We start from the raw sequence: 24171 nt of genomic DNA, 5'->3' as shown, positions 1-24171 counted from the left end.
GAGGATAAAAGATTTAGCGGCCGGCTAGGTGGGTGGAGAGATTGGGAGGTTACATGGTTAGGGAGTCTCTACGGATCAGTTTCAGGCTCTTTAAGTGGATATATCCACTCTGAATGCACACATGTTTGCTCTTTATATCCAGCACTGATTCTGGCATGAATCTCTCTGGCTCTGTATCAAACCTGAAATGGTCACGCAAAGGCCACTATCGATAATATGGCAAGTCAAGAGGCTTTCTTAACCTAAGCCGTTATAAACTGGGTATCGTGTGCAGTATAATCGTCTGGATTAATTTCATGTGTGATTGAGTCTAATGGAAGAATGATCGCCCCCAATGATTTATTAAAGACAGGACATTAAAGTTGTGCGCTCTAAGAGGCACTTTACTCGGTGGCTCGTTCGATAATGACATCCGGTACAGACCAGCCCATTTAACCGCTGGAATGGGCTGAGCCCTGCATGTGGATCACTGGCCAGGTCTCTCTGCAGTGGGTATGGCTCAGTCCTGTCTGCCAGGATTGAACTGGATGACAGGGTGACCTTGCTGCCTGCTCTCTGCCAAGTTTGGCAACGGGTCCGTGGGCTGTATTACCACCCAGCCCCCCTGGACAGCTGGCCACTGCCCACACACCCGTCCCACCCTTTCACACCCAATCCAGGCCAAACGCCCGCTCGTCTCCTAGATAACCAAACGTGTCGACCTCCTCCCACAGGATATTCCCCCACCTATTCCCTGCTGGGTGGAGAGTTATTTGTGACGGGGTTAATGCTGCTGGACCAAGGGAGAGAATGGAGAAAGAAACATCTGAGGAAAAGCGAAGTATTGTAGCATTGCATGTGAACGCAACACATGCTGACCACACAAATGTCAAGTAAGCCTCACATGGCAGAGAAGCCCATCCCTTGCACCCTCCATCAGAGTTTAATGGACTACTTCAGACTGCAGGCCTCCCCAGAGAGGGATTTGGGTAAGGTCAGGGTCAGGGTGTGTGCGTGCGTACGTACATGAAAATGTTTGTGTATAAGGGTGTCTGCGTACTGTCAGGATGGGAATGTCCAGGGAAAAATAAAATTGCCACTCCTTTTGAATTTCTTCATATTAGTAGAGATTCAGGAAATCTGTCCAGCTGATGATGTATTTCCACAGTAACATCCTGCCTATAACTCCCAGAGCACATGGGAAAGTTCTAAATACAGTACAGCATGTATAGTTCTACAGCACGATCACATCCTATCAGTATCGAATACTTCTCAACTGCACTGAGCACAATGAGTTCATCTCCACACCTCCATCTTCCTGGCTTACCGTGCAGCCTTCTCCTGGGATTATTAACACTGTCAGTTGTTAAGGTGTAACAGCAGGTTCTATGGTTAGGGTCAGAGAGTCAGGGGTTGAACATGGGGTTGGAGATACAGTTGGTGCTAGGGTTAGACATGGGATAGGAGTTGGAGACAAGGCTGGGGTGTGTGTGTGTGTGTGTGTGTGTGTGTGTGTGTGTGTGTGTGTGTGTGTGTGTGTGTGTGTGTGTGTGTGTGTGTGTAATGTATACTAAGTTATTAGTAATAATGAGAATCAATAATGTATACTAGGACATTAGTAATAATGAGAATCAATAATGTATACTAAGTTATTAGTAATAATGAGAATCAATAATGTATACTAGGACATTAGTAATAATGAGAATCAATAATGTATACTAGGACATTAGTAATAATGTCATATTCAATCTGGTGTCGTGGCATTATCACTTCTTCTTCAGTTCAGTCATCCTCTAACTGGCATTCATTTAAAAAAAGAAAAGCAATTTTGTTCTATCTAAGGCAATGTAATGCATTTGCTGTACATTGGGTTCACTCTGAATAAAGACAGGGGAAATCGATGCATATTCCATTACCTTAACTGACTTACGTCCATTATTGTCCTTGTGAAGCATCTTATCAGTGGTGTGGTGCAGTCTCTGGGCAAGTGCTTACATTATGTAATGGACCATTTATTCGAATGAGAAATACCCCCTTCTCCCCCTTGGTTATCATCATTGGTCATTGGTGGGTGAATGTCTATGTATGGTGTGTAGTTTCACGATTGGGAGTAGTTGTGTAGTTGTGTTTCTGTGGATAGGACATTAGGGTCCCGTGTTTGTTTATTTGTGTCGGTGTGAAAAGGGATGGGAGAGGTGATTGAGTACGTGTGTATGTGAATGACTGAAGAGGGAGTAGATGAGCGCTCTGTGTTTATTTGTCTAAGTCTGCGTGAAGAACGAGTAAAGATACGTGTGTCTGGGTGAATTATTTGGATCTTTTGTGTTGTCTTTAATGCTTGCTGAAGGAAAAGCACAACTCGAGATTTCTTACATACTCATATTCTTAGTATTTGATTTCTTTAGCCCACTCCAAAGCTTTAAGTGACTTACTCCATGAACACGAAAACCAACTTCAAAACGTACAGACGGCCCCGAACTAGATAGCTTGAGAACATATTTTTGATAGCATTTATACTTTTTGAACTATAACAATATTTTTAATGAGCTACCAATACATTTCAATGGGGGAGAAAAGGCGCGTAGACTTGAATGGTAAAATAAATAAATAATTCTCTAAGTTCAGGCATATTCTAACTTCAAATTCTTTAAGAGCTTTATCAACTATAACTATATACATTTACATAAATGTGCATAAAATAACTCGCCAACAGTTACTCTTCAAACGTTCAAGCTAGAGACACTAAACCAACTCTCGCATGTTCCGGCTCTCCTATCTTCCAATTCTTAAAAAATGGTATCAACTATAACTATATAAATAAGCATATATTAACTCTCCTAAAGTAACTCTTGAACCGTTCTCATGTTCAGGCTATCCTAACGTTACGTTCTTAAGAACTTTATGAACTATAAACAGTGGTAATTAGCATCAATTAGATTTTTTCACAAACTGTGTTCTACTGCCCCCTGCTGCTGAATGTCAGATTTGAGGTGACTTTAAATTAGAGCGGGAGAGAGGGATAGAAAGATGAGGATTAGGGAGACATAAGAACAGAGAATAGAGGAAGAAATAGTAAATGGAAGTGAAGGGTGCACTCTTGACGTTAGTACAACCACCACCCTTACCAGTGAGTGATCACTGTTATACCCACTCCAGGGGGTCTTTCCACCAGCCACCACTTCCACATTCACCCTCCTCTTGTCTGTCAGAGCCTAACATCAGCCTCACATCCAGCTCCAACCGTCTGTGTTTGTTTAACTCTTTTGCTGGCAGCTGTGATGATAGGAAGGGGTCAGGCAGGTCAGCGTGAGAGACGGGAGGCCTGATCAACCTCTTCAGTCACAGCAGGAGGAAGTGGTGGCCTTCCACAGGAACAACTCTGTGATGTTGCAATGACACCTCTGTCGTTGTCATTTCCTCCACTCACACACACACAATGCACAAACACGGACAAAAAAATTAATAATTGTTGGAATCAAAGTAAAGAAATCAGAAATGTATTCACCATGTTAGGTTTATTTACTTTTCTAAGTTATCACTTGAGGAAAGGCAGATGAGGTTAAAAAAAAAAAAAAAAAGGCAAACAACTGAAATCAAATGTCAAAAAGACTGTTGGATAAAGTAAAAGCACTATTAGCACAAAAACTTTAAAATAACAGGTACCTCAAATATATTGACAGAAATAAAGAAAAATGTATTTTAGCAGGAACAATCATTGTATAGTTGTAGCTGCTTCTTGAACATAATATACCAGTCTGCTGCTAGCGTTTCATGTAACGCTGGGCTGACCCCTAAGTAGAAGAGACATTTGCCATCGACAGTGCATTGTCAAAAGACATCTAGATTATTGCTCACTTGTAGCTGTAGTTACTTGACCAACGCCAACTAAGTGCAACTGTATGGTTATGTGATGTTCACGTTGCTAGACTACAGTACACTTAAATACAGATTTGAATTAGAAATCCATTTTGCAGAGTTTCTCATAGCATCTATGTACCATAGAACATAGATATGTACCATAGTATCAACATTTACGGAGAAATGCTTCTAGGCACCGGTGAGAGCAGTTCTGAGAGTAGCTGAGGATTGCGCACACACACACACACACACACACACACACACACACACACACACACTTTGCTCAAGATGTCATCAACGTCTTTCCCATGGAATGTGAACAGTCCATTTAACACACATCTCCTTCTTCTGTTAAACTTCTTTCAGGATGCAGGGATTCCTTCAACCTCTGACTCGACTCTAGAAGATCCCAGGCAGCAGGCGATAGGGAACTGCATCCGTGTAGCGCTTCCAGTCTTTGCCGTACTTGCTGCTGCAGCGATGCTCGTCTCTCACACAGCGGTGCACCAGCAGGATGGTCATGTAGACGACGTAGAAGTAGGGGTGAATGTGGCCGAAGCCGCAGGCTGCACAGTAGGCCAGCGAGCCCATCAGGTCGCCCGTGTAGTTGAGGTGGCGTGCCACGCCCCAGAAGCCGGAGGTCATGAGCTTGCTGTGGTGCAGGCCGCCGTCACCCGAGCGGTAGGCACACTCAATGAAGGTGGGCTTCTTGCCCCAGACGGAGCACTTCCCCTCGGTACGGCGGAACAGGTCCTTCTGGTGGTTGGTGGAGCGGAAGACGTAGTAACCCACCAGACCCAAGAGGAGGACAGCAGCAGCATGGGCTGTGGAGAGCTGGACTGGGTTATACACCAGGTACAGGCCCTGTAGAAAGAGACATGATGCCAAACATACAGTATGATGTCATCACTGTTGAACAGAAAACAAGAAAGACTGCATCACAGCCATATTTAACTCAGCCAGTATAATAGAAGCACGTCGATGCATCTATAATTTCCATTACTTATTCATATTTTTTTTGCAGCGGCTTCTGTGTTGGGTGTCGGACTCATTTTTTTTTTTTATGATGATGTGACTTACCTGCAGCGTGTAGAGGAAGGGCAGCCACACACAGTCTCCCCAGCCCAGGTACCAGCCGAAGTGGTCATGGCAGATGTCAATTGTCTTCAGGTACCATGCCTCATTCCAGAAGAAGTCGAGAACATAGATAGCCTGGAGGAGTAGCTATTACATCAGTAGCCATTCACTGGAGGCCAAGCTTTCCTAAACTGGTTCAGTCAAAGCTACCACTCTACGGTCTAGTTTAGCTAGCTCACTCGCTTAACATACCCTGCCATCTAGTGGTAAAGGGAGAGGAGTGTCTCACCTGCAGCACATTAACCAGGATCATAGAATTGGTCACATAGCCATATAGCTCCTGCTGTTTGGCTGCATAGGAGAGGTTGATTAGAGTCCAGGCAACAATACCAGGTCTCCCGTTGAAGAAGAGCTTGAAGTCGAACCATTTGCCGATGCGGGGATTGAACTCAATGCCCATCATGTAGTTATAGAAGACGTTGCCTGTAAATTTGCTGGAAAATAATAAAGGCAATTCAGATTAACTATGCCCAAAGTGACAAGTTTCATGAAATATTACATGCAAGTGACAAGTTTGAATATCCTAACATACTATTGGATGCATATAATCCTCACCAGTCCTCTGCATTGGTGGGGAAGAGGTAGGCCTTGACAAAGGCAAAGGTGGACACAGCATAGCCCAGTATGTTGGTGCACCACAGCAGTGGGATCCAGTTGTCGAAGATTATGGTGGGGGAAAACCAGTGGAAGTATTGAGCGTTGGCATACCACAGGGCATGGGTGATCAGCCACGACTGTAAACCGTTGATCTCATACTTGTTTATGAGGCCTAGGAGAGAACAAACAATGGGGGTGAAACAATGACTGCACATGGACAAAGCCATCAATCACGTGACACCATTCATTCCTATGTGAAGACTCAACAACACATTCAAGCCAAATTCAGTTGTTTAAGATGGCGTCTCATGAAGACAACATGCACAGTTTGAGCTACTCCAGGAAGTGACGTTGCAGGCCAGCTCAGCGCTGCTCCCTCTCATTGAGTAACTCAAGTTGAAGGCCGACCGGGGCACTGCAGACTGCCATTAGCAACTAAATTACCCTTATAACTTTGTCTGTGTGTGATTTAAAAAGAAACGGCTCAAGGACATACATCAAGTGTATTAGAAGCAATTATTGTTACCATAACGGTTTTCAAGTATTATTATTTTTTACATGAAAATTGCCATTTTTTTATTCACTATAATGGGGATCCTGTTTTCTGCAAACCCTGCCTGCAGTACCGCGATCCGTGGCTTCAATGAGAGGGGGCAGTCGTTCTTCTGGGTGGAACAGAGCCAAGTGTTTGCAGCCAACTACACTTAACTTCTTGATTCTACTTGAGACGCATATGTCTCAACTAGGCACCTGGAAATGCAAATGCGCTACGCTAAATGCTAAATGTACTCGTTAAAACTCAAACCTTGATCAAAATTCACAAGCAGGGTATTGAATTAAAGCTACACTCGTTGTGAACCTAGCCAACAAGTCAGATTTTTAAAATGCTTTTCGGCGAAGGCATGAGAAGCTATTATCTGATAGCATGCAACACCCCAAAATGCCTGAATGCGATGTAAACAAAGATATAGCTTAGCCGGCGCAACACAAAACGCAGAAATAAAATATAAAACATTCATTACCTTTGACGAGCTTCTTTCTTGGCACTCCTATATGCCCCATAAACATCACTATTGGGTCTTTTTTTCGTTTAAATCGGTCCATATATACCCAAAATAGCTTTCTATGGAAGCTGTGTCATTCAGAAAAAAACATTGTTTTTAAACGCTGCGTCATTTTTTAAAATTAAAAAAGTCGACGATAAACTTTCACAAAACACTTCGAAATCCTTTTGTAATCCAACTTTAGGTATTAGTAAACGTTTATAATCTATCAAAATGATTACAGGGCGATGTATATTCAATAGCTCCTCGTCTGCAAATCAATGGCTGCCAATGTCCACATTGAAAAGATCCTGGTGGAGACCGGAAGAAACGGAATCCAGATAGTTGGATTTTCCAACAAAAAATTCAATTGAAAATGACGACAATGGCGACATCGTGTGGAATTTGTATGAATTGCATGCAGGTCGATATTAAATTTTGTCCCCTTTTAACAACCCATGAAAGTGACTTATGGAAATTATTTTTAGCTTTCAGAGAGCAGTTTTTCTTGCGTTTTTCAATGAAACACACGATCTGTTATAGTCACAGCCGTGATTTAACCAGTTTTAGAAACTTCAGAGTGTTTTCTATCCACACATACTAATCATATGCATATACTATATTCCTGGCATGAGTAGCAGGACGCTGAAAAGTTGCGCGATTTTTAACAGAATGTTCGAAAAAGGAAGGGGTAGACTTAAGAGGTTTTGTGCACATACAATATCTGTAAATATTAATAGAAGCCAATCCTTCATGCTAGAAATCTCCAAAAACAACTTTTTTCTTCTCAGGTGCCTTACCTGCTGGGGTGCGAGCTCCATCCTGAACCCCACCTGCATAGCCAGGCAGGAACTTATGAGTGACATCAGGAACACACATGTAGAGCACCACCTGATGGAGAAACAGTGTCATTCCACAGAACTCCCATCTGTGAAATATTCTGGCGCTATAAACCATAATAAAATGCAATTTACACCAACTTAAAAAAAATACAGTGGCAGCCCAATTCTGATCTTTTATCTGTTCTGATTGGTCAAAGGAACAATAATTGGGCAAAATAATTGGGCTGTGTAAACGCAGCCTATGTCCCTCTCTTCTCTGGCCCTACCTGGAAGGAGACCCAGACGGTGTAGATCTGAGCAGCGGTCCAGGTGAAGGAGGGGGCCTTGTCCCAGATGGAGCGCAGGGTGGCCTCTCCACTGTAGAGCTCCACCAGGGGCTGGCTGACCGAGCACTGGTACTGGTCACACACCATGACAAAGAAGAACACCAGGAAGGGAGCTGTGCACAGCAGCAGGATCACAGCGCTCAGAGAGAACCAGTCCACCTCCCTAACAGAGTGGTAGGTGTGGAGGAGATGGGGGAAAAGACATACAGAGTTGTAATGGTGCAAATGCATAATCATTGGAGCATTTATAATAATTAATCATTCCTTAAATTTTTCCTTTAAAAAAAACACTTGATACTCTAATTTGTTCGAGAGTTGTTATTATTAGGCTGTAGATCTAATCTGACATAAACGCTATCGGCCATGTTCTGACAACTTTGCTAGAGTTCACTTTAGAAGATACGCATGACCAGTTTATATTACAGGCTCATTTGAATAACACTGATTATATGACAAGAATGATATAGGCCATTTTAGTGACTGTCTGTCCATGTAGTGACTGTCCATCAGCGGAGACTGTTGAGGGGAGGACGGCTCGTAATAATGGCTGAAACGGGAGCAAATACAATGGTAGCAAACACATGGAAACCATGTGTTTGGTGTATTTGGCACCATTCTACTTATTCTCCTCCAGCCATTACCACGAGCCCATCCACACCAACGAAGATGCCCCCAGCCTCCCGTGCTGTCCATGTGCAGCACAAATCAATCGCATGAACAACATAAATATTGAGAGCCTAGTTTTTCCTTTTTTTTATTTTTATAATTCTGTCGTGAATCCATTCGCTAACCCGAGCTTTGCATAAGGGCTACAACGGCAAAAACATGTATGTCACTTTTTAACTTATTTCAGTGGCAGCGACCCATAACCCAATGACAACTGGAATAGACATATAATGGAAAGACAATGCGTGGAACAACGGGAAGCTTGTGAACTGATTCAAACTGGTCGTTTCATTTTCCGAAGTCAAATACGTCTACTTCCTTTCCATACTACCTTTGTTGACTGAAGATTAAGCAGGTCCCCACACACAATCTTGCCCAATGTTTTGAGATGCTGCCCTTCCCAAAGAAATACAAGGTCCCCACTGTTCAGCAAGAATAGGAGCAGGGAAAATGTAATTCCGACAGCCATCAGGCTGCTCAACAGTGGGACATGGGACAGATGTAGGCCCGATTGTCAGACAGTAGGCCACAGGGACTGTGAATACGTGTGCATAGACTATGAACTTTCCAGTGTTTTCTGTATTGTGTGTTTGGATGCTGACTTGACAAAAATGAATTTCCATATAAAATGGACATTAAATATGGAATCCACAGTTGGGGAAACAGCGCCACTCCCCCCCCCCCCCCATGGCTGTTTCTGTTGACGAAGCAGAGGTGGGGAGTGTAAAACAAGTCTCAGTACATATGCTGCTGCTCTACCGTGCGCGCAATGATGTTGCTTGCTTTAACTACGTTGTTGTTGTGATATCGCAAACGGATGTGGCAGTTTCACCATTACGGACGGCAGCTTTAAGTATATCGTATCACAAATCAGTCCTGAACCAACAGAGAGTGAAACCAGTGACACGTGAACCCAAGTTACCCGAGTAGAGGATTAATGACTATAGGTCTACAGCCGGTCAGCTTCATCTTACCATGCTCTTCCCCACTGCCCTGCAGGTTCCTCCGTGGTCTCAGACGCCCCCCCGTTAGAGCTGAGCCTCTGGCGCCTCCGGGTGGCCTCCATGGCCACTGCAGAAGACATCTCTAGGGAGACTGAGAGAGAGTAGAGAGTCATGGTAATGACCAGGACATAACAGACCCCACTGTACCTTATAAGGTCATGTGGGAAATCAAAGGACATCTGGGGTCCTTGAGGACCTGACATGACACACTCTGTGATGGTGCTGTACATGATGCATGGTTTGTGAATAGACTTGAGCATGATACTTCTACAATGAGAGGTTTTAGCACAATACAGTTGTGTAGGTTAGCAAATCTAATGCAAGTGTTCAATCATATCAAACACATTGGAAAAATGTGTACGTACACTTTAATAAGACCATAACTGCCTGTGGTATGTGATTACTACATGGGCTCAAAGACACCATAGAAGCTAACAAACTTTTCCACCCCCATTATTAAACTACCCATTAATAATGTTGCTCATCCCCTCCATTAAAATAATCACGTATACATGCATTACTAAGTCGCTTTGGTTAGAAGTGTCTGTTAAATGGCATTTATTATATTATTATACCATAAATCAGAAGTAGGCCCTACACATGTACTGTAACAATCCACAGAAAACAGTCCACAAACAGCTTCTGGAGTAGTAAAGCAGACCCACAGGGATAATAGCAGGTCTCAGTGCATAGGTTATGTCAGCTGATACGTTTTTGGACCAACTCCAACATACAGAGACAACGATAATGCTGAGGGGAACAACAGTTGAACAGGTTGACAAGGACACTTTTGGCTGAGTGACAGCTCTCACACATTCACATAGACCACTCAAATAATGTTGTGTACAATACTGATTGAAGTAAGGGTTCCCTAAAAAGCATAGACTTCATTCTCCACCCTTTTAACGTTACTTAAAATTACTGATGGGCCTACAACAAGCGTCAGCTGTTTATATACCCGATTATTGAATAAATATCCGCAATTCCCTGAAATTGTATTGTCAATAATTCTGCACGACAACGGATCGAATACATAAATAGACGATCGATAAAGGCTATCACAAAACAATTGATAACGAATTGCTTAACGCAGCCATAACGCACCTCCGGAAAAAGCCATAACTCATATGGACAATAGCCCATGCATAATGTCGAGGATCATAGACGGAAAAATTACATAAACATTATAAGCAGACATTTTAATAGATCTGTCTTATTAAAGATCATTTCGTGGGCTACTCACCAACTTTTAGGACCTATGGGAAAACTCTTGGCCCAGATGTTTACGATATAACGAATAAAAGGTTATATATTAACAACAGCTCCGCCCAAATAATAAATGCGTGTAAACGTACAGCCAATAACGTCTCAGTAGGGTGCGCCACACTGCCATATCGACCTCTGATTGGGTAACACGGACCTGAAGCCACTACCGCCTGATGAGCTCATGAATGGATGGGCCATTAAAAAGAATTAATCTACAGTCAAGAGCCGACACATTACCTGGGAGTAAACCCAAATAACTCTTCAACATATTTTGAGTGGTGGAAAAGGTACCCAATTCTGATACTTGAGTAAAAATATTGATACCTTAAACAGATAACTACTCAAGTAAAAGATAAAGTCAAACAGTAAAATACTACTTGAGTAAAAGTCTAAAAGTATTTGGTTCTAAATATACTTAAGTATCAAAACTAAATGTGATTGCTAAAATATACTTAAGTATCAAAAGTAAAAGTATATATCACTTCAAATTCCTAATATTAAGCAAAGCAGTCGGCACCATTTTATTGTTTTTAAAATGTACGGACAGCCAGGGGCACACTCCAACACATCATTTACAAATTAGGCATGTGTTTAGTGGATCCGCCAAATCAGAAGTAGTTATCTTGATAAGTGCATGAAATTGATAATTTTTCTGTCCTGCTAAGCATTCAAAATGTATTGAGTACTTTTGGGTGTTAGGGAAAATGTATGGAGTAAAAAGTACATTATAATCTTCAGGAATGTAACGAAGTAAAAGTAAAAGTTGTCAAAAAATAAATACTAAAGTAAATACAGATACACAAAAAAACAACTTAAGTAGTACTTTAAAGTATTTTTACGTAAGTACTTTACACCACTGCATATTTTCAAACAATATATACAGCAGAGGCGCAGCAGCTGGTTGTGTGAATGAGTTACCTGTCTCTTTAATAAGATATATGAAGAGAAGGGGCAGTAGTAGCAATGATTTGTATAACTAACTGGCCAGAACAAGCGAGGTGGGCAGAGCCAAGCACGAGTTAGCAAGATCTTATTTTCGCGTTCTAGTAATGTTTTGAAACTTGTGTTCTAGCAATATTTAGAAACTTGTCTCGCGTTCTAGCAATGTTTTGAATCCACTCTGTTCGTAACATGTTCTAGTTTTGGGAACAGAGAACTGTATTGAGATCAAATGTTTCATCGATGAGAAAATTAGCAGAATGTGGCACAAAATCCATCTCGTTCCATCTTCTCCCACTGCCGTCAACACGGCTTCCTCTCACTACCACATTTGGTACATTATTTGAGCGAGTGGAAAAACCAAGCGGATGCTTCACATTTATACATCCGGTGAAATATCTGTCTCATTGTTGTATTTGTGGTTGGAGTGCCCGGATTGAAGTGAAACAACGTTGCAACTCAGATAGTATTGTGTCGAGTGATACAGTAACTAATTTGAGAATTTAGACTAAGGTTCCAACGTTTGAACATCAACAAGGATATTTTGTTGCACCATTATATATAATGGGACGAAAGGTTATATTAGTTACGTGCTCATTGATACAACGGGCACTAGATTTTGACGGAAACTTGGAGAGAATACAAAGAAGTCCGAATAAAAAAATCCATTAATTGAAGATGCATTGTCCATTTAACTTAAATTGTAGTGGGCTCATATACAGGGCTGTTTTAAAGGTCATATGGTGTTAAAAAAAGTGATGATTTATAGATATTCCACTCATAAGCCTATAGTCTACTGTACTAGGTTACTTGCTCTGCTGGAATAGCGTGCACATCTTGCAAATCAGGACTCTGGACATGCCATTAACATTAATAATGATATATCCTCATCCCTAGGTATCGCGATAGCCAAGTCTCAGGGGAAAAATACAGATTGGGACCAGAACTGAAAATATGGTATTTATTAAGTACATCTCCTTCATCGAAGTTGTGACTGTAGTGATTGTTGAGTACATTACTGTATACAGTGAGTAGCCTACAGCACACATTTAGCTTATTAGAGAAATGTGTGTCTTTGTTTATTTGACTCCTATAAAGCTCTGTGCTTGTGCATATAATAAGCATCCTACATGGCCATGCCTGCTCTGAATTTCCATGAACTTTCCCTCAACCTCCTCTCTTTCTGTCCCTGGTCATCAGTGGGTATGGCTGTGCAGACCACTTCTACGAGTCAGACACCCTGCTGCACTGTTTCTAGGTACTCAGGAAGCTGCTAGGGTCACCTGTCAGGACATCATCTGACAAGCACTTCAGCTATGTTGTGGCTCTCTTTGCCTCCTGGACTATCACACCCCACTAAACAGTGTATGTTGCTGTTTAGTGTGTATGTTGCTGTGGCTAATGTTCATTATAAGTCTTGGAAACCGGGAGTTCCGCTGGTTTTCACCATGGAATAAACTAGTGATCAACATAGAATCTGCACAAGAAAGCCTACCATCTGAACATAATGATAATGCTTTGATAAACAGGGAAATTAAAGATTCTCCGGTACTTGTGTATACTTTTTAGCCAGTAGTTCTGAAAGTAGGGCTCATAAGCCAAAAGTATTCTCAGAAAATTGCATACTGTGCCACAAATGTTCAGATATGTCCACCAAGTCATTGCTCTCTCTCGCTCTGCTGTGTGTGCATCTTGATAGTTGACACTCAAATGGCGAGGGGCAGAAGCTCATTGGCTAGAACTCAAATTGCTACGGGGCTGGGCCACATAGGGGAACATTTAAGGAAAATGGCACAGCACAGCTTCGAGAAAAACAGTTGCTTTCAAACTAGGGATTTTGTGGCTAATTTAGGGAAGACAGTAATTTTGCTCATAGATTATGTATATATGAACTACATATGGACACTATCCAGCCCAAAGCGGGAGGTTTAAAAAATACTTAGTATTCACCAAAGTACCAGAGCATGTCTTTAAATGTTTTGATCTAAGGTCAAAGCAGATTTGGTAAGTGGAAAAGGACAATAATCCATTTATTTCACATCACTCATAATAACATGTACGCATTTAGCTGCACCCCCCATAACACCTGCAAATATCTGTCCCCGACAAATAAACTTTGATTTGATTTGAACATGGCATTATTGTGCTTGTCTGCCACAGACATGTGGAGGAGTACTTCCTGCCCAGGATGATCCAGGATGTGACAGGACAGGTAGGATCAATCTCTCTCCCTACCTCTCTCTCTAATAATGGCGGGAGGTTGGTATGCACTAAAAAGGATCAGTGATAAGAGGATTATTTGCATGTTTCTTCATTTAAAGGGAAACTGTACCATTAATATACAGTACCAGTCAAAAGTTTGGACACACCTACTCATTCAAAGATTTTTCTTTATTTGTACTATTTTCTACCTTGTAGCATAATAGTGAAGACATCAAAACTATGAAATAACACACATGGAATCATGTAGTAACCCAAAAAGTGTTAAACAAATTAAAATATATTTTATATTTGAGATTCTTCAAAGTAGTCACCAATTTGACTTGATTACAGCTTTGCACACTCTTGGCATTCTCTCAACCAGATTCACCTGGAATGCTTTCCCAACAGTCTTGAAGGAGTTCCCAAAAATGCTGAGCACTTGTTGGCTGCTTTTCCTTCACTCTGCAGTCCAACTCATCCCAAACCATCTCAATTGGGTTGAGGTTGGGTGATTGTGGAGGCAAGGTTATCTGATGCAGCACTCCATCACTCTCCTTATTGGTCAAATAGCCCTTACACAGCCTGGAGGTGTGTTGTGTCATTGTCCTGTTGAAAAACAAATGATAGTGGGACTAAGCGCAAACCAGATGAGATGGCGTATCACTGCAGAATGCTGTGGTAGCCGTGCTGGTTAAGTGTGCCTTGAATTCTAAATACATCACAGACAGTGTCACCAGCGAAGCACCATCACACCTTCTCTTCCATGCTTCACTGTGGGAACTTCACATACAGAGATAATCTGTTCACCTACTCCGCGTCTTACAAAGACACTGCAGTTGGAACCAAAAACCTCAAAATTAGACTCATCAAAGCAAAGATTTCCACCGGTCTAATGTCCATTGCTCGTGTAACTTGGCCCAAGCAAGTCTCTTCTTATTATTGGTATCCTTTGGTAGTGGTTTCTATGCAGCAATTTGACCACGAAGGCTTGATTCACACAGTCTCCTCTGAACAGTTGAGATGTCTGCTTATTTTAACCTTTATTTAACCAGGCAAGTCAGTTAAGAACAATTTATTTTCAATGATGGCCTAGGAACAGTGAACTGCCTGTTCAGGGGCAGAACAACAGATTTGTACCTTGTCAGCTTGGGGGTTTGAACTTGCAACCTTCCGGTTACTAGTCCAACACTCTAACCACTAGGCTACGCTGAACTCTGTGAGGCATTTACTTGGGCTACTTCCTCTGCAGCAGAGGTAACTCTGGGTCTTCCTTTCCTGTGGCGGCCCTCATGAGAGGCAGTTTCATCATAGCGCTTGAAGGTTCCTGTGGTTACCCTTGAAGAAACTTTAAAAGTTCTTGACCTTCATATCTTAAAACAATGATGGACTGTCAGTTCTCTTTGCTTATTTGAGCTGTTCTTGCCATAATATAGACTTGGTATTTTACCAAATAGGCTATCTTCTGTATACCACCCCTACCTTGTCACAACACAACTGATTGGCTCAAACGCATTCAAACGGAAAGAAATTCCACAAAATAACATTTAACAAGGCACACCTGTTAATTGAAATGCATTACAGGTGACTACCTCATGAAGCTGGTTGAGAGAATGCCAAGAGTGTGCAAAGCTGTCATCAAGGCAAAGGGTGGCTACTTTGAAGAATATATTTGTTTAACACTTTTTGGTTTCCTATATGATTCCATATGTGCTATTTAATAGTTTGATGTCTTCACTATTATTCTACAATGTGGAAAATAGTAAAAATAAAGAAAAACCCTTGAATGAGTAGGTGTGTCCAAACTTTTGACTGGTACTGTATACAGTGCCTTGCGAAAGTATTCGGCCCCCTTGAACTTTGCGACCTTTTGCCACATTTCAGGCTTCAAACATAAAGATATAAAACTGTATTTTTTTGTGAAGAATCAACAACAAGTGGGACACAATCATGAAGTGGAACGACATTTATTGGATATTTCAAACTTTTTTAACAAATCAAAAACTGAAAAATTGGGGGTGCAAAATTATTCAGCCCCCTTAAGTTAATACTTTGTAGTGCCACCTTTTGCTGCGATTACAGCTGTAAGTCGCTTGGGGTATGTCTCTATCAGTTTTGCACATCGAGAGACTGACATTTTTTCCCATTCCTCCTTGCAAAACAGCTCGAGCTCAGTGAGGTTGGATGGAGAGCATTTGTGAACAGCAGTTTTCAGTTCTTTCCACAGATTCTCGATTGGATTCAGGTCTGGACTTTGACTTGGCCATTCTAACACCCGGATATGTTTATTTTTGAACCATTCCATTGTAGATATTGCTTTATGTTTTGGATCATTGTCTTGTTGGAAGACAAATCTCCGTCCCAGTCTTAGGTCTTTTGCAGACTCCATCAGGTTCTCTTCCAGAATGGTCCTGTATTTGGCTCCATCCATCTTCCCATCAATTTTAACTATCTTCCCTGTCCCTGCTGAAGAAAAGCAGGCCCAAACCATGATGCTGCCACCACCATGTTTGACAGTGGGGATGGTGTGTTCAGGGTGATGAGCTGTGTTGCTTTTACGCCAAACATAACGTTTTGCATTGTTGCCAAAAAGTTCAATTTTGGTTTCATCTGACCAGAGCACCTTCTTCCACATGTTTGGTGTGTCTCCCAGGTGGCTTGTGGCAAACTTTAAACGACACTTTTTATGGATATCTTTAAGAAATGGCTTTCTTCTTGCCACTCTTCCATAAAGGCCAGATTTGTGCAATATACGACTAATTGTTGTCCTATGGACAGAGTCTCCCACCTCAGCTGTAGATCTCTGCAGTTCATCCAGAGTGATCATGGGCCTCTTGGCTGCATCTCTGATCAGTCTTCTCATTGTATGAGCTGAAAGTTTAGAGGGACGGCCAGGTTTTGGTAGATTTGCAGTGGTCTGATACTCCTTCCATTTCAATATTATCGCTTGCACAGTGCTCCTTGGGGTGTTTAAAGCTTGGGAAATCTTTTGTATCCAAATCCGGCTTTAAACTTCTTCACAGCAGTATCTCGGACCTGCCTGGTGTGTTCCTTGTTCTTCATGATGCTCTCTGTGCTTTTAACGGACCTCTGAGACTATCACAGTGCAGGTGCATTTATACAGAGACTTGATTACACACAGGTGGATTGTATTTATCATCATTAGTCATTTAGGTCAACATTGGATCATTCAGAGATCCTCACTGAACTTCTGGAGAGAGTTTGCTGCACTGAAAGTAAAGGGGCTGAATCATTTTGCACGACCCAATTTTTCAGTTTTTGATTTGTTAAAAAAAGTTTGAAATATCCAATAAATGTCGTTCCACTTCATGATTGTGTCCCACTTGTTGTTGATTCTTCACAAAAAAATACAGTTTTATATCTTTATGTTTGAAGCCTGAAATGTGGCAAAAGGTCGCAAAGTTCAAGGGGGCCGAATACTTTCGCAAGGCACTGTATGTGCAGCAATCAATAGTATCATCAATTTAATAGGATCGTTAATGAAATTATTTTCCATTGTTCTGTCTCTTGAAGGACACTGTCCCCTTTGTTGACTGCGTCCTCTCAACCAAAGACACCTGCATCGGGAGTGAGGTCTGTGCTGAACTGTGGAACCCTAGGAGGCACATTCAATTAAGAGCCTCAAACGAAGGTTTTTCTTTTCAAACCTTACTCAATTTCTGTAATGAGTTGTGTACTACTGTGTGTCGTCAGTCATTTGTGTAATGGATTGAAAGAGAGCTCAAATGTTTTTTGAGAGATTAAGTGAGATTGCTTATTTGAATAAATATATACAGTATACAGTTTTTCTAGTAAGCTACAGTATGTAATGAAGTATGTGGGAATGCCATGTGCTTGGCAGCCCCCATGTGGACATGGGTCTGGACGGTGTGGAGATCTTCACCAACTCCTCAGCCAGCTACCACAAGCTACGCAAGGCAGACCACAGAGTCATCCTGGTTAAATCAGCCACCACGAAGGTGATCATACACACATGAACGGACGGATGGACACATGCACATGTTACACCGCCCTCAAACTCAACTCTGGACCTCGAAGCCGGTTCCACTGCATTTTTTTATTGTTCCCCTCTAATCAGGGACCGGTTTAGACCTGGGACAACAGGTGTGTGTGCAATTAATTATGAGATCGAGCAGAAAACCAGCGGGCTCCGGACCACGTAGGCTAAGGGTTGAGTATCCCTGTTACACAGTATGTTTAATGAGAGTAGAGGTACTGCATGTTGCCTGCCCAGTAACCACTTAGGGGTACTGTTTTGTCATTAAAGCACTGCTCCATTTCATACAGTTTTTTGCCTACATGTATATTTTGATTAGTATGAGTTTAGGTAACACTTATCATCACATTGATCCTAGGCGTGTGTAATAACACTGTAATTACTACATAACAACATTGTTGTCTCATGTTATTTTGAGTTCATTGTTATTGCATAGTAATGAAGTTGGGCAGTTTCTAATATTACAAGTGGAATAAGGACAAGTGTGTTGTTGTTTTGCACAGAGTGTGTGTGTGTGTGGGGGGGGGGGGGGTCTATGTGTTTGCCAATCAGAAGGGTTGTGATGGAGACAGACTCTACTATGATGCTTGTGCCATTGTGGCCATCAACGAGGACATAGTGGCCCAGGGAAGAAAGTTCTCCCTGGACGACTTGGTAAAGACAGGCAAAACATAACGGAAAGCAAATGTGAGAAGAATATCTTGCAGCCTATTCTTTCACCCTCACTTCACACACCAGCTGTGAGCTGTGCTTGATTACATGGCATGTCAGCATGTCGTGTAATGTTATTGTTAAGGTTAGCCAAAGGGAACTCTTGGACAATGTGTAACCTGTGTGTGTGTGTGTGTGTGTGTGTGTGTGTGTTGCAGGAGGTTGTGTCACTCTGGGTCTGGAGGATGTCCACAGCTACAGAGGAGAGCATTGCCACCCACATGTGGTGAGCTGACATCTCTCTTCAAAACAGGGCACTTTTTACTTCTCATAAATGGCAGATGTGATTCAGAAACACCTTACTCCCCTAGTGAAACAAGCCACTCAAGGGAAGCCAGAGGTAATCCTGTTCAACATTCAACTCCCCAACCCAAGGCTCTGTCTCTGTCCAGTGTCGTCTTTCCTCCCTATACTGGGTACACATTCGAGAGTCACTTTAACTTCTCCCTTCAGTTATTGACTCAGACTCAAAATAACATGCCCATTACATTTGAAATGTCACATGGTTTGCTGTTATGTCCTCCACTGTGTCCAGGAGTATGAGCACAAGCCGTGCCATCGAGTCAAAGTGGACTTCTCCTGGTCTGACTGTGAAGATGTCTACCTCCCCACTCGCCAGCCCATTGAGTGGCAGATCCACACCCCTGAGGAAGAGATTAGGCATGGCACCCCCTGACAAAGACTGTGATCACAAGAGTGTTGTGTGGCTAAAATGCTGCCCAAAATAAATAGTAGCTATTTTTGACTGTGTCTCCCTGTATTTTCTTTTCACCATGGAATCATTGGAAACAGACAGAGACAGCAGCTACTATATCGCCACACAGAGGATTCCAAAGCATGTAGTGTGACATTCATTTACCCTGACTGCTCCCTTTGTGTCTGAAACTGAGCTGCCTGTCTTTGGTGGAGTCAATCCCTGTCTGAGAGAAGTTAAAACTAAAAAGACACAAAGTTTTATTTAAAGCTACTTTCCAGATCATGTGACTGCCCACCTCTTTACAGTTTACAGTGTACACATACAGACTCTTCCATTCATGTGACAAACAAGCACAGGCCTTCATTCTAACCTGCAATTTGACCCATGTCAAATACATGCACATGCGTGTCTCTGTGTTCTTGTCTTTGGTGTCTTCAGCCTGGGTCCAGCATGTTGGCTTTGGGAATACCTAAGGAGAAGTGGTCAGATGAGTAGTGCTATATTTGGTTTGAATGATGTGTAAATGTGCTTACGCTTACTTGCTTATTACTGAATATTTGTACTGAATATTTATATTGTCTGTATATCTCTGTCCATAAACACCCCTGTTATTCCCTGCTCCAGGCTGGTTTCCTTCTGCCCCTCAGTGGTGGTGTGGACACTTCCTCTACAGCCTGCTTTGTCTACCCCATGTGTGTGCTGGTCTGCCAGGCAGTCAGAGATGGCAGTGAGTACTGGACTGGATACTGTACAGGCCCATAATGGTTTGTTGTGTCCCACAAGGGACACATGGCTCCTATTCTAAAGTTTGACGTTGCATTCAAAGTTTGTCACTACAGCTTCTGACAGGTACAGCTTCAACTTCTTTCCTTCCCTCCCTCTCCCTGTATCAGACTCCCAGGTGCTGGAGGATGTTCAACGGGTAGTGAGTGATGTGATGTGTCCTACACCCCACTGGATCCACTGGAGCTGTGTGGACGCATCTTCACCACCTGCTACATGGCCATTGAGAACTCCTCGGTGGGAACCCGTAACAGGGCCAAAGAGCTGGCTGCTCAGATTGGCAGGTGAGCGTCACTGGCCCCATCATAGTTGGGCAGTTACAGAATAACAAATTAGAACATCTGTTGCATCTGTTATAAATCTCACGTTGTGCTTTTCTTCGAAAGTTATTTTTCTTTGTATTTTTCTTGTTGATTCAGTTCACACATGAACCTCAACATCGACATGGCAGTGAAAGGCATGCTGGGAATCTTCTCCATGGTTACGGGAAAGTGTCCCCAGTTCCGTGCTAATGGTGGAAGCACCAGAGAAAACCTTGCCCTACAGAATGTGCGAGTGGGTTAAGTGTAAAGGGTCCAGGAGTACTCCAATACATTGTTCAGGTGATACCTGAAACACTACAACAGACCCTTTTTTTGCAAAGTGAAAAAACAAAACAAATCTAAGATGAGCAGGGCTTTTGCCCTCGCTTGCACTTCTCTTTTATTGCGCCATTTACTTGCATATTCACACATGCTCACCACAATCCTCACACCATCATGTTTCCGTTGAACAGTCTGAGCTGAGGAAACAATTGTGTGGTGTGTGAATTTGATGATCCTTTGCTGTTTTGGGGCGGCAGGTAGCCTAGTGGTTGGAGCGTTGGGCCAGTAACCAAAAGGTTGCTGGATCAAACCCCTGAGCTGACAAGGTAAAAATCTGCCCCTGTTTCCTCAGCTCAGGGGTTTGATCCAGCAACCTTTTGGTTACTGGCCCAACGCTCCAACCACTAGGCTACCTGCCGCCCCAAAACAGCAAAGGATCATCAAATTCACACACCACACAATTGTTTCCTCAGCTCAGACCAAAAGGTTGCTGGATCAAACCCCTGAGCTGACAAGGTAAAAATCTGCCCCTGTTTCCTCAGCTCAGACTGTTCAACTGAAACCTCTCATCCACATTGGCTGAGCCAAGGACTAGAAGGCCACCAGGTTTCCCCTCAGCCCACTGTTCCCCAAGCAGGCCTGTCCCACCCAGGCCTGTATCAGGATGATTCTGGCCTACCTCTTTGCTCAGTGGGCTGAGGGGAAACCTGGTGGACTTCTAGTCCTTGGCTCAGCCAATGTGGATGAGAGGTTAGTGAGTACATGTCACGTTCGTTGAAAGGAGTAGATCAATGCACAGCATGCATAGAGTTCCACATATTTTAATAAATCGAAATTCACCAAACAAAACAATAAAGCACAACCGAAACATGATGCTAACAGTGCTACTAGGCAACTATACATAGTCAAGATCCCACAAATCACAATGGGGAAATGGCTACCTAAATATGATCCCCAATCAGACAATGATCAACAGCTGTTTCTGATTGGGAACCATACCAGGCCAACATAAACCATTAATCACCTAAATGACCCACCCTAGTCACTATCACGCCCCAACCAACAGAGAATAAACAGCTCTCTATGGTCAGGGCGTGACGGTACTAGAGAATGTCATTTTTTTATATTTAGAATTTTCTGTCTCACATAAAAAAAAAAAATCTGTGTTGTCTGCTTCAGTCCAACATAAAATAACAAATAGTATGGACCCCTCTCTCTATTTGACCTTCACCTCAATACCCCTCTATTCTGCAGCCTAGCTGGCTACTTCACTAAGTAAGTATGACTGCTCAGTAAGGCAGACCTGACAAGCTTCCTGCAGTACTGTGTCGAAAAGTTCTAGCTCACCGCCCTCAGAAGGTGAAGCATGCTGTTCTGCAAATCCATATTCTTCTCTGGGACAATACAAAACAGTCAGTATAATGTCAGGAGACTCACCGTGTTGGCAACTGTCTTTATGTCCTCTGTAGTATCATGGCTGCACCTCCCACTGCAGAGCTGGAGCCCCTGACAGACAGACGGCCAGGTGTCGCAGACTGATGAGGTAACAAGTCACCACTAGTGGAGCCAGATGTGGGCTTGGGCCCTCTGACTATGTTGATCGTTGTGGGTGTGGGCCAACCACATATGAAGTGACAACTTATTATTATTTTTTCCCTTTTTTTCTTCTCACATACTGTACAACACACACTGCTGGGATTGACCTTTCTTTATACGTATTAAGAAAAGTTGACATTTAAGACTTAGGAGTTAAAGTCATACCATATACCGTAAATAAAAAACCCTCTATTCAGCTTGACTACTGTTGTTATTGTCCTGCAATGCTTTTCCTCTGTGGCTGTGTTGACTGTGTGGCTCAATTTCCCCTTGTCCGTCCGTGACTGCTGTCTATATATACCACCTCACAAGCTTGGAAGATGGATGTCTCTTCGTGGATGTCATCTGTGCACATAGCTTGTTCTGTTATGGTGTAATCTGACCTCTTCCTTATCCCTTGCTGTCGTCCTCTCTCTTGCTCTCTCTGTGTCCCCCTCTCGTCAGCCTGATATAGGGATGACATACTCAGAGCTGTCTGTGATTGGCCGGATCAGGAAGATCTCCAAGTGCGGCCCGTACAGCATGTCCTGCAAACTCATCCACACGTGGAGGGAGGTCCTCTCCCCTCCACAGGTCACTCTACACCCCTGTATCGCACACCATTTACTACTTTCATACTATTATATGCCTACCGTGTAAAAAACGAGGAAAACTCTCAATGATAGAGTGTTATGTTTCACACAAAGTCATGTACACACTGAGTGTACAAAACATTAAGAACACCTTCCTAATATTGAGTTGCATGGACTCTACAAGGTGTCAAAAGCGTTCCACAGGGATGCTGGCCCATGTTGACTCCAATTCTTCCCACAGTTGTGTCAAGTTGGCTGGATGTCATTTGGGTGGTGGACCGTTCTTGACACACACGGGAAACTGTTGAGCGTGAAAAACACAGCAGCGTTGCAGTTCTTGACACAACCCTGTGCACATGGCACCTACTCCCATACCCCGTTCAAAGACATTTAAATATTTTGTCTTGCCCATTCACCCTATGAATGGGACACATACACAATCCATGTCTCAATTGTCTTAAGGATTAAAGGTTGTTCTTTAACCTGTGTCCTCTCCTTTAATTACACCAATTGAAGTGCATTTAACAAGTGACATCAATAAGGGATCATAGCTTTCACCAAGATTCCCCTGGTTAGTCTATGTCATGGAAAGAGGAGGTGTTCATAATGTTTTGTGCACTCAGTGTATGATATCTATTTGTATGATTGAGAATAACACTTCTTCTGACCATTGAAATTTCAGGGGGCAGCCAAAGTGAAACACTTCTTCCAGATGTATTCTGTGAACAGACACAAAATGACAACTGTGAGACCATCCTACCACACTGAGAGCTATGGATGGCCCTGATGACAACCGCTTTGACCTCAGGCCATTGCTCTACAACACTGGCTGGTCCTGGCAGTACAGAGCCATTGATAATCAGGTGGGGATCCAACAGTCAACATGACATTTTAATGTGGATCTTTCACATTTGCTTGTTCCCTCAACGGCTTTAGCGGATTTGATTTAATCTCACAAGAATTGTGAACGTCCACTGAGTCCACTGAACATGGTAAGTTATTGTTATTTCATACACAGGTGTCCAAGATGGAGGTTGGGAATGACTACCACAACTACCACAGCATGTAAATCTTGGTGGGGCACGACAAGCGGATAAGAGGTCACCCATAATATTGATTAAGACATTAATGAGCGAGCTAGGATGGATGTAGTCATAACTATTTGTTCAGCACTTTTGAAATGTACAGCGACAGAATTCAGAACATGGGCCGTTCTTATAGTGTTCTCCCTGTGCACCAAATCAGAACCGTAAAATAAATAAAGGAGGGATATAAGCAGACAATTTTTATTTAACTAGGCTAGTCAGTTAAGAACAAATTCTTATTTTAAAAGACGGCCTAGGAACAGTGGGTT

The 24171-nt window shown here is 42.6% G+C and overlaps 1 protein-coding gene and 1 pseudogene across 1 annotated transcript; one reads left to right on the top strand and one right to left on the bottom strand.

Moving 5' to 3' along the window:
• Positions 1–3475: 3475 nt before the first annotated feature.
• Positions 3476–10780, bottom strand: LOC139411339 (7-dehydrocholesterol reductase-like). The gene is made up of 8 exons (XM_071157590.1): positions 10696–10780; positions 9423–9543; positions 7723–7945; positions 7415–7505; positions 5530–5743; positions 5204–5408; positions 4918–5049; positions 3476–4701 (listed from the first exon to the last, which is right to left on the bottom strand). Exons 2-8 carry the CDS (start codon positions 9530–9532, stop codon positions 4237–4239), a joined length of 1440 nt encoding a protein of 479 aa, XP_071013691.1. The 5' UTR covers positions 9533–9543; positions 10696–10780; the 3' UTR covers positions 3476–4236.
• Positions 10781–12221: 1441 nt separating this feature from the next.
• On the top strand, positions 12222–23886 carry LOC139412405 (glutamine-dependent NAD(+) synthetase-like; annotated as a pseudogene).
• Positions 23887–24171: the final 285 nt, after the last annotated feature.

The sequence above is a fragment of the Oncorhynchus clarkii genome, chromosome 6 (assembly GCF_045791955.1).
Source record: "Oncorhynchus clarkii lewisi isolate Uvic-CL-2024 chromosome 6, UVic_Ocla_1.0, whole genome shotgun sequence".
NCBI classification, from domain to species: domain Eukaryota; kingdom Metazoa; phylum Chordata; class Actinopteri; order Salmoniformes; family Salmonidae; genus Oncorhynchus; species Oncorhynchus clarkii.
Note: the sequence above shows the minus strand (reverse complement) of the source record. Positions and strands in the feature narration are given on the sequence as shown.

What these genes read in the sequence shown, in the direction of transcription:
- LOC139411339 (XM_071157590.1), bottom strand. Translation starts at nt 9,532, where the DNA reads ATGTCTTCTGCAGTGGCCATGGAGGCCACCCGGAGGCGCCAGAGGCTC. An exon ending in GGGCAGTGGGGAAGAGCATG is followed by an intron (nt 7,946 to 9,422) that starts GTAAGATGAAGC and finishes CCACTCTGTTAG; the next exon opens with GGAGGTGGACTGGTTCTCTC. An exon ending in TGGAGCTCGCACCCCAGCAG is followed by an intron (nt 5,744 to 7,414) that starts GTAAGGCACCTG and finishes GTTCTCTCCTAG; the next exon opens with GCCTCATAAACAAGTATGAG.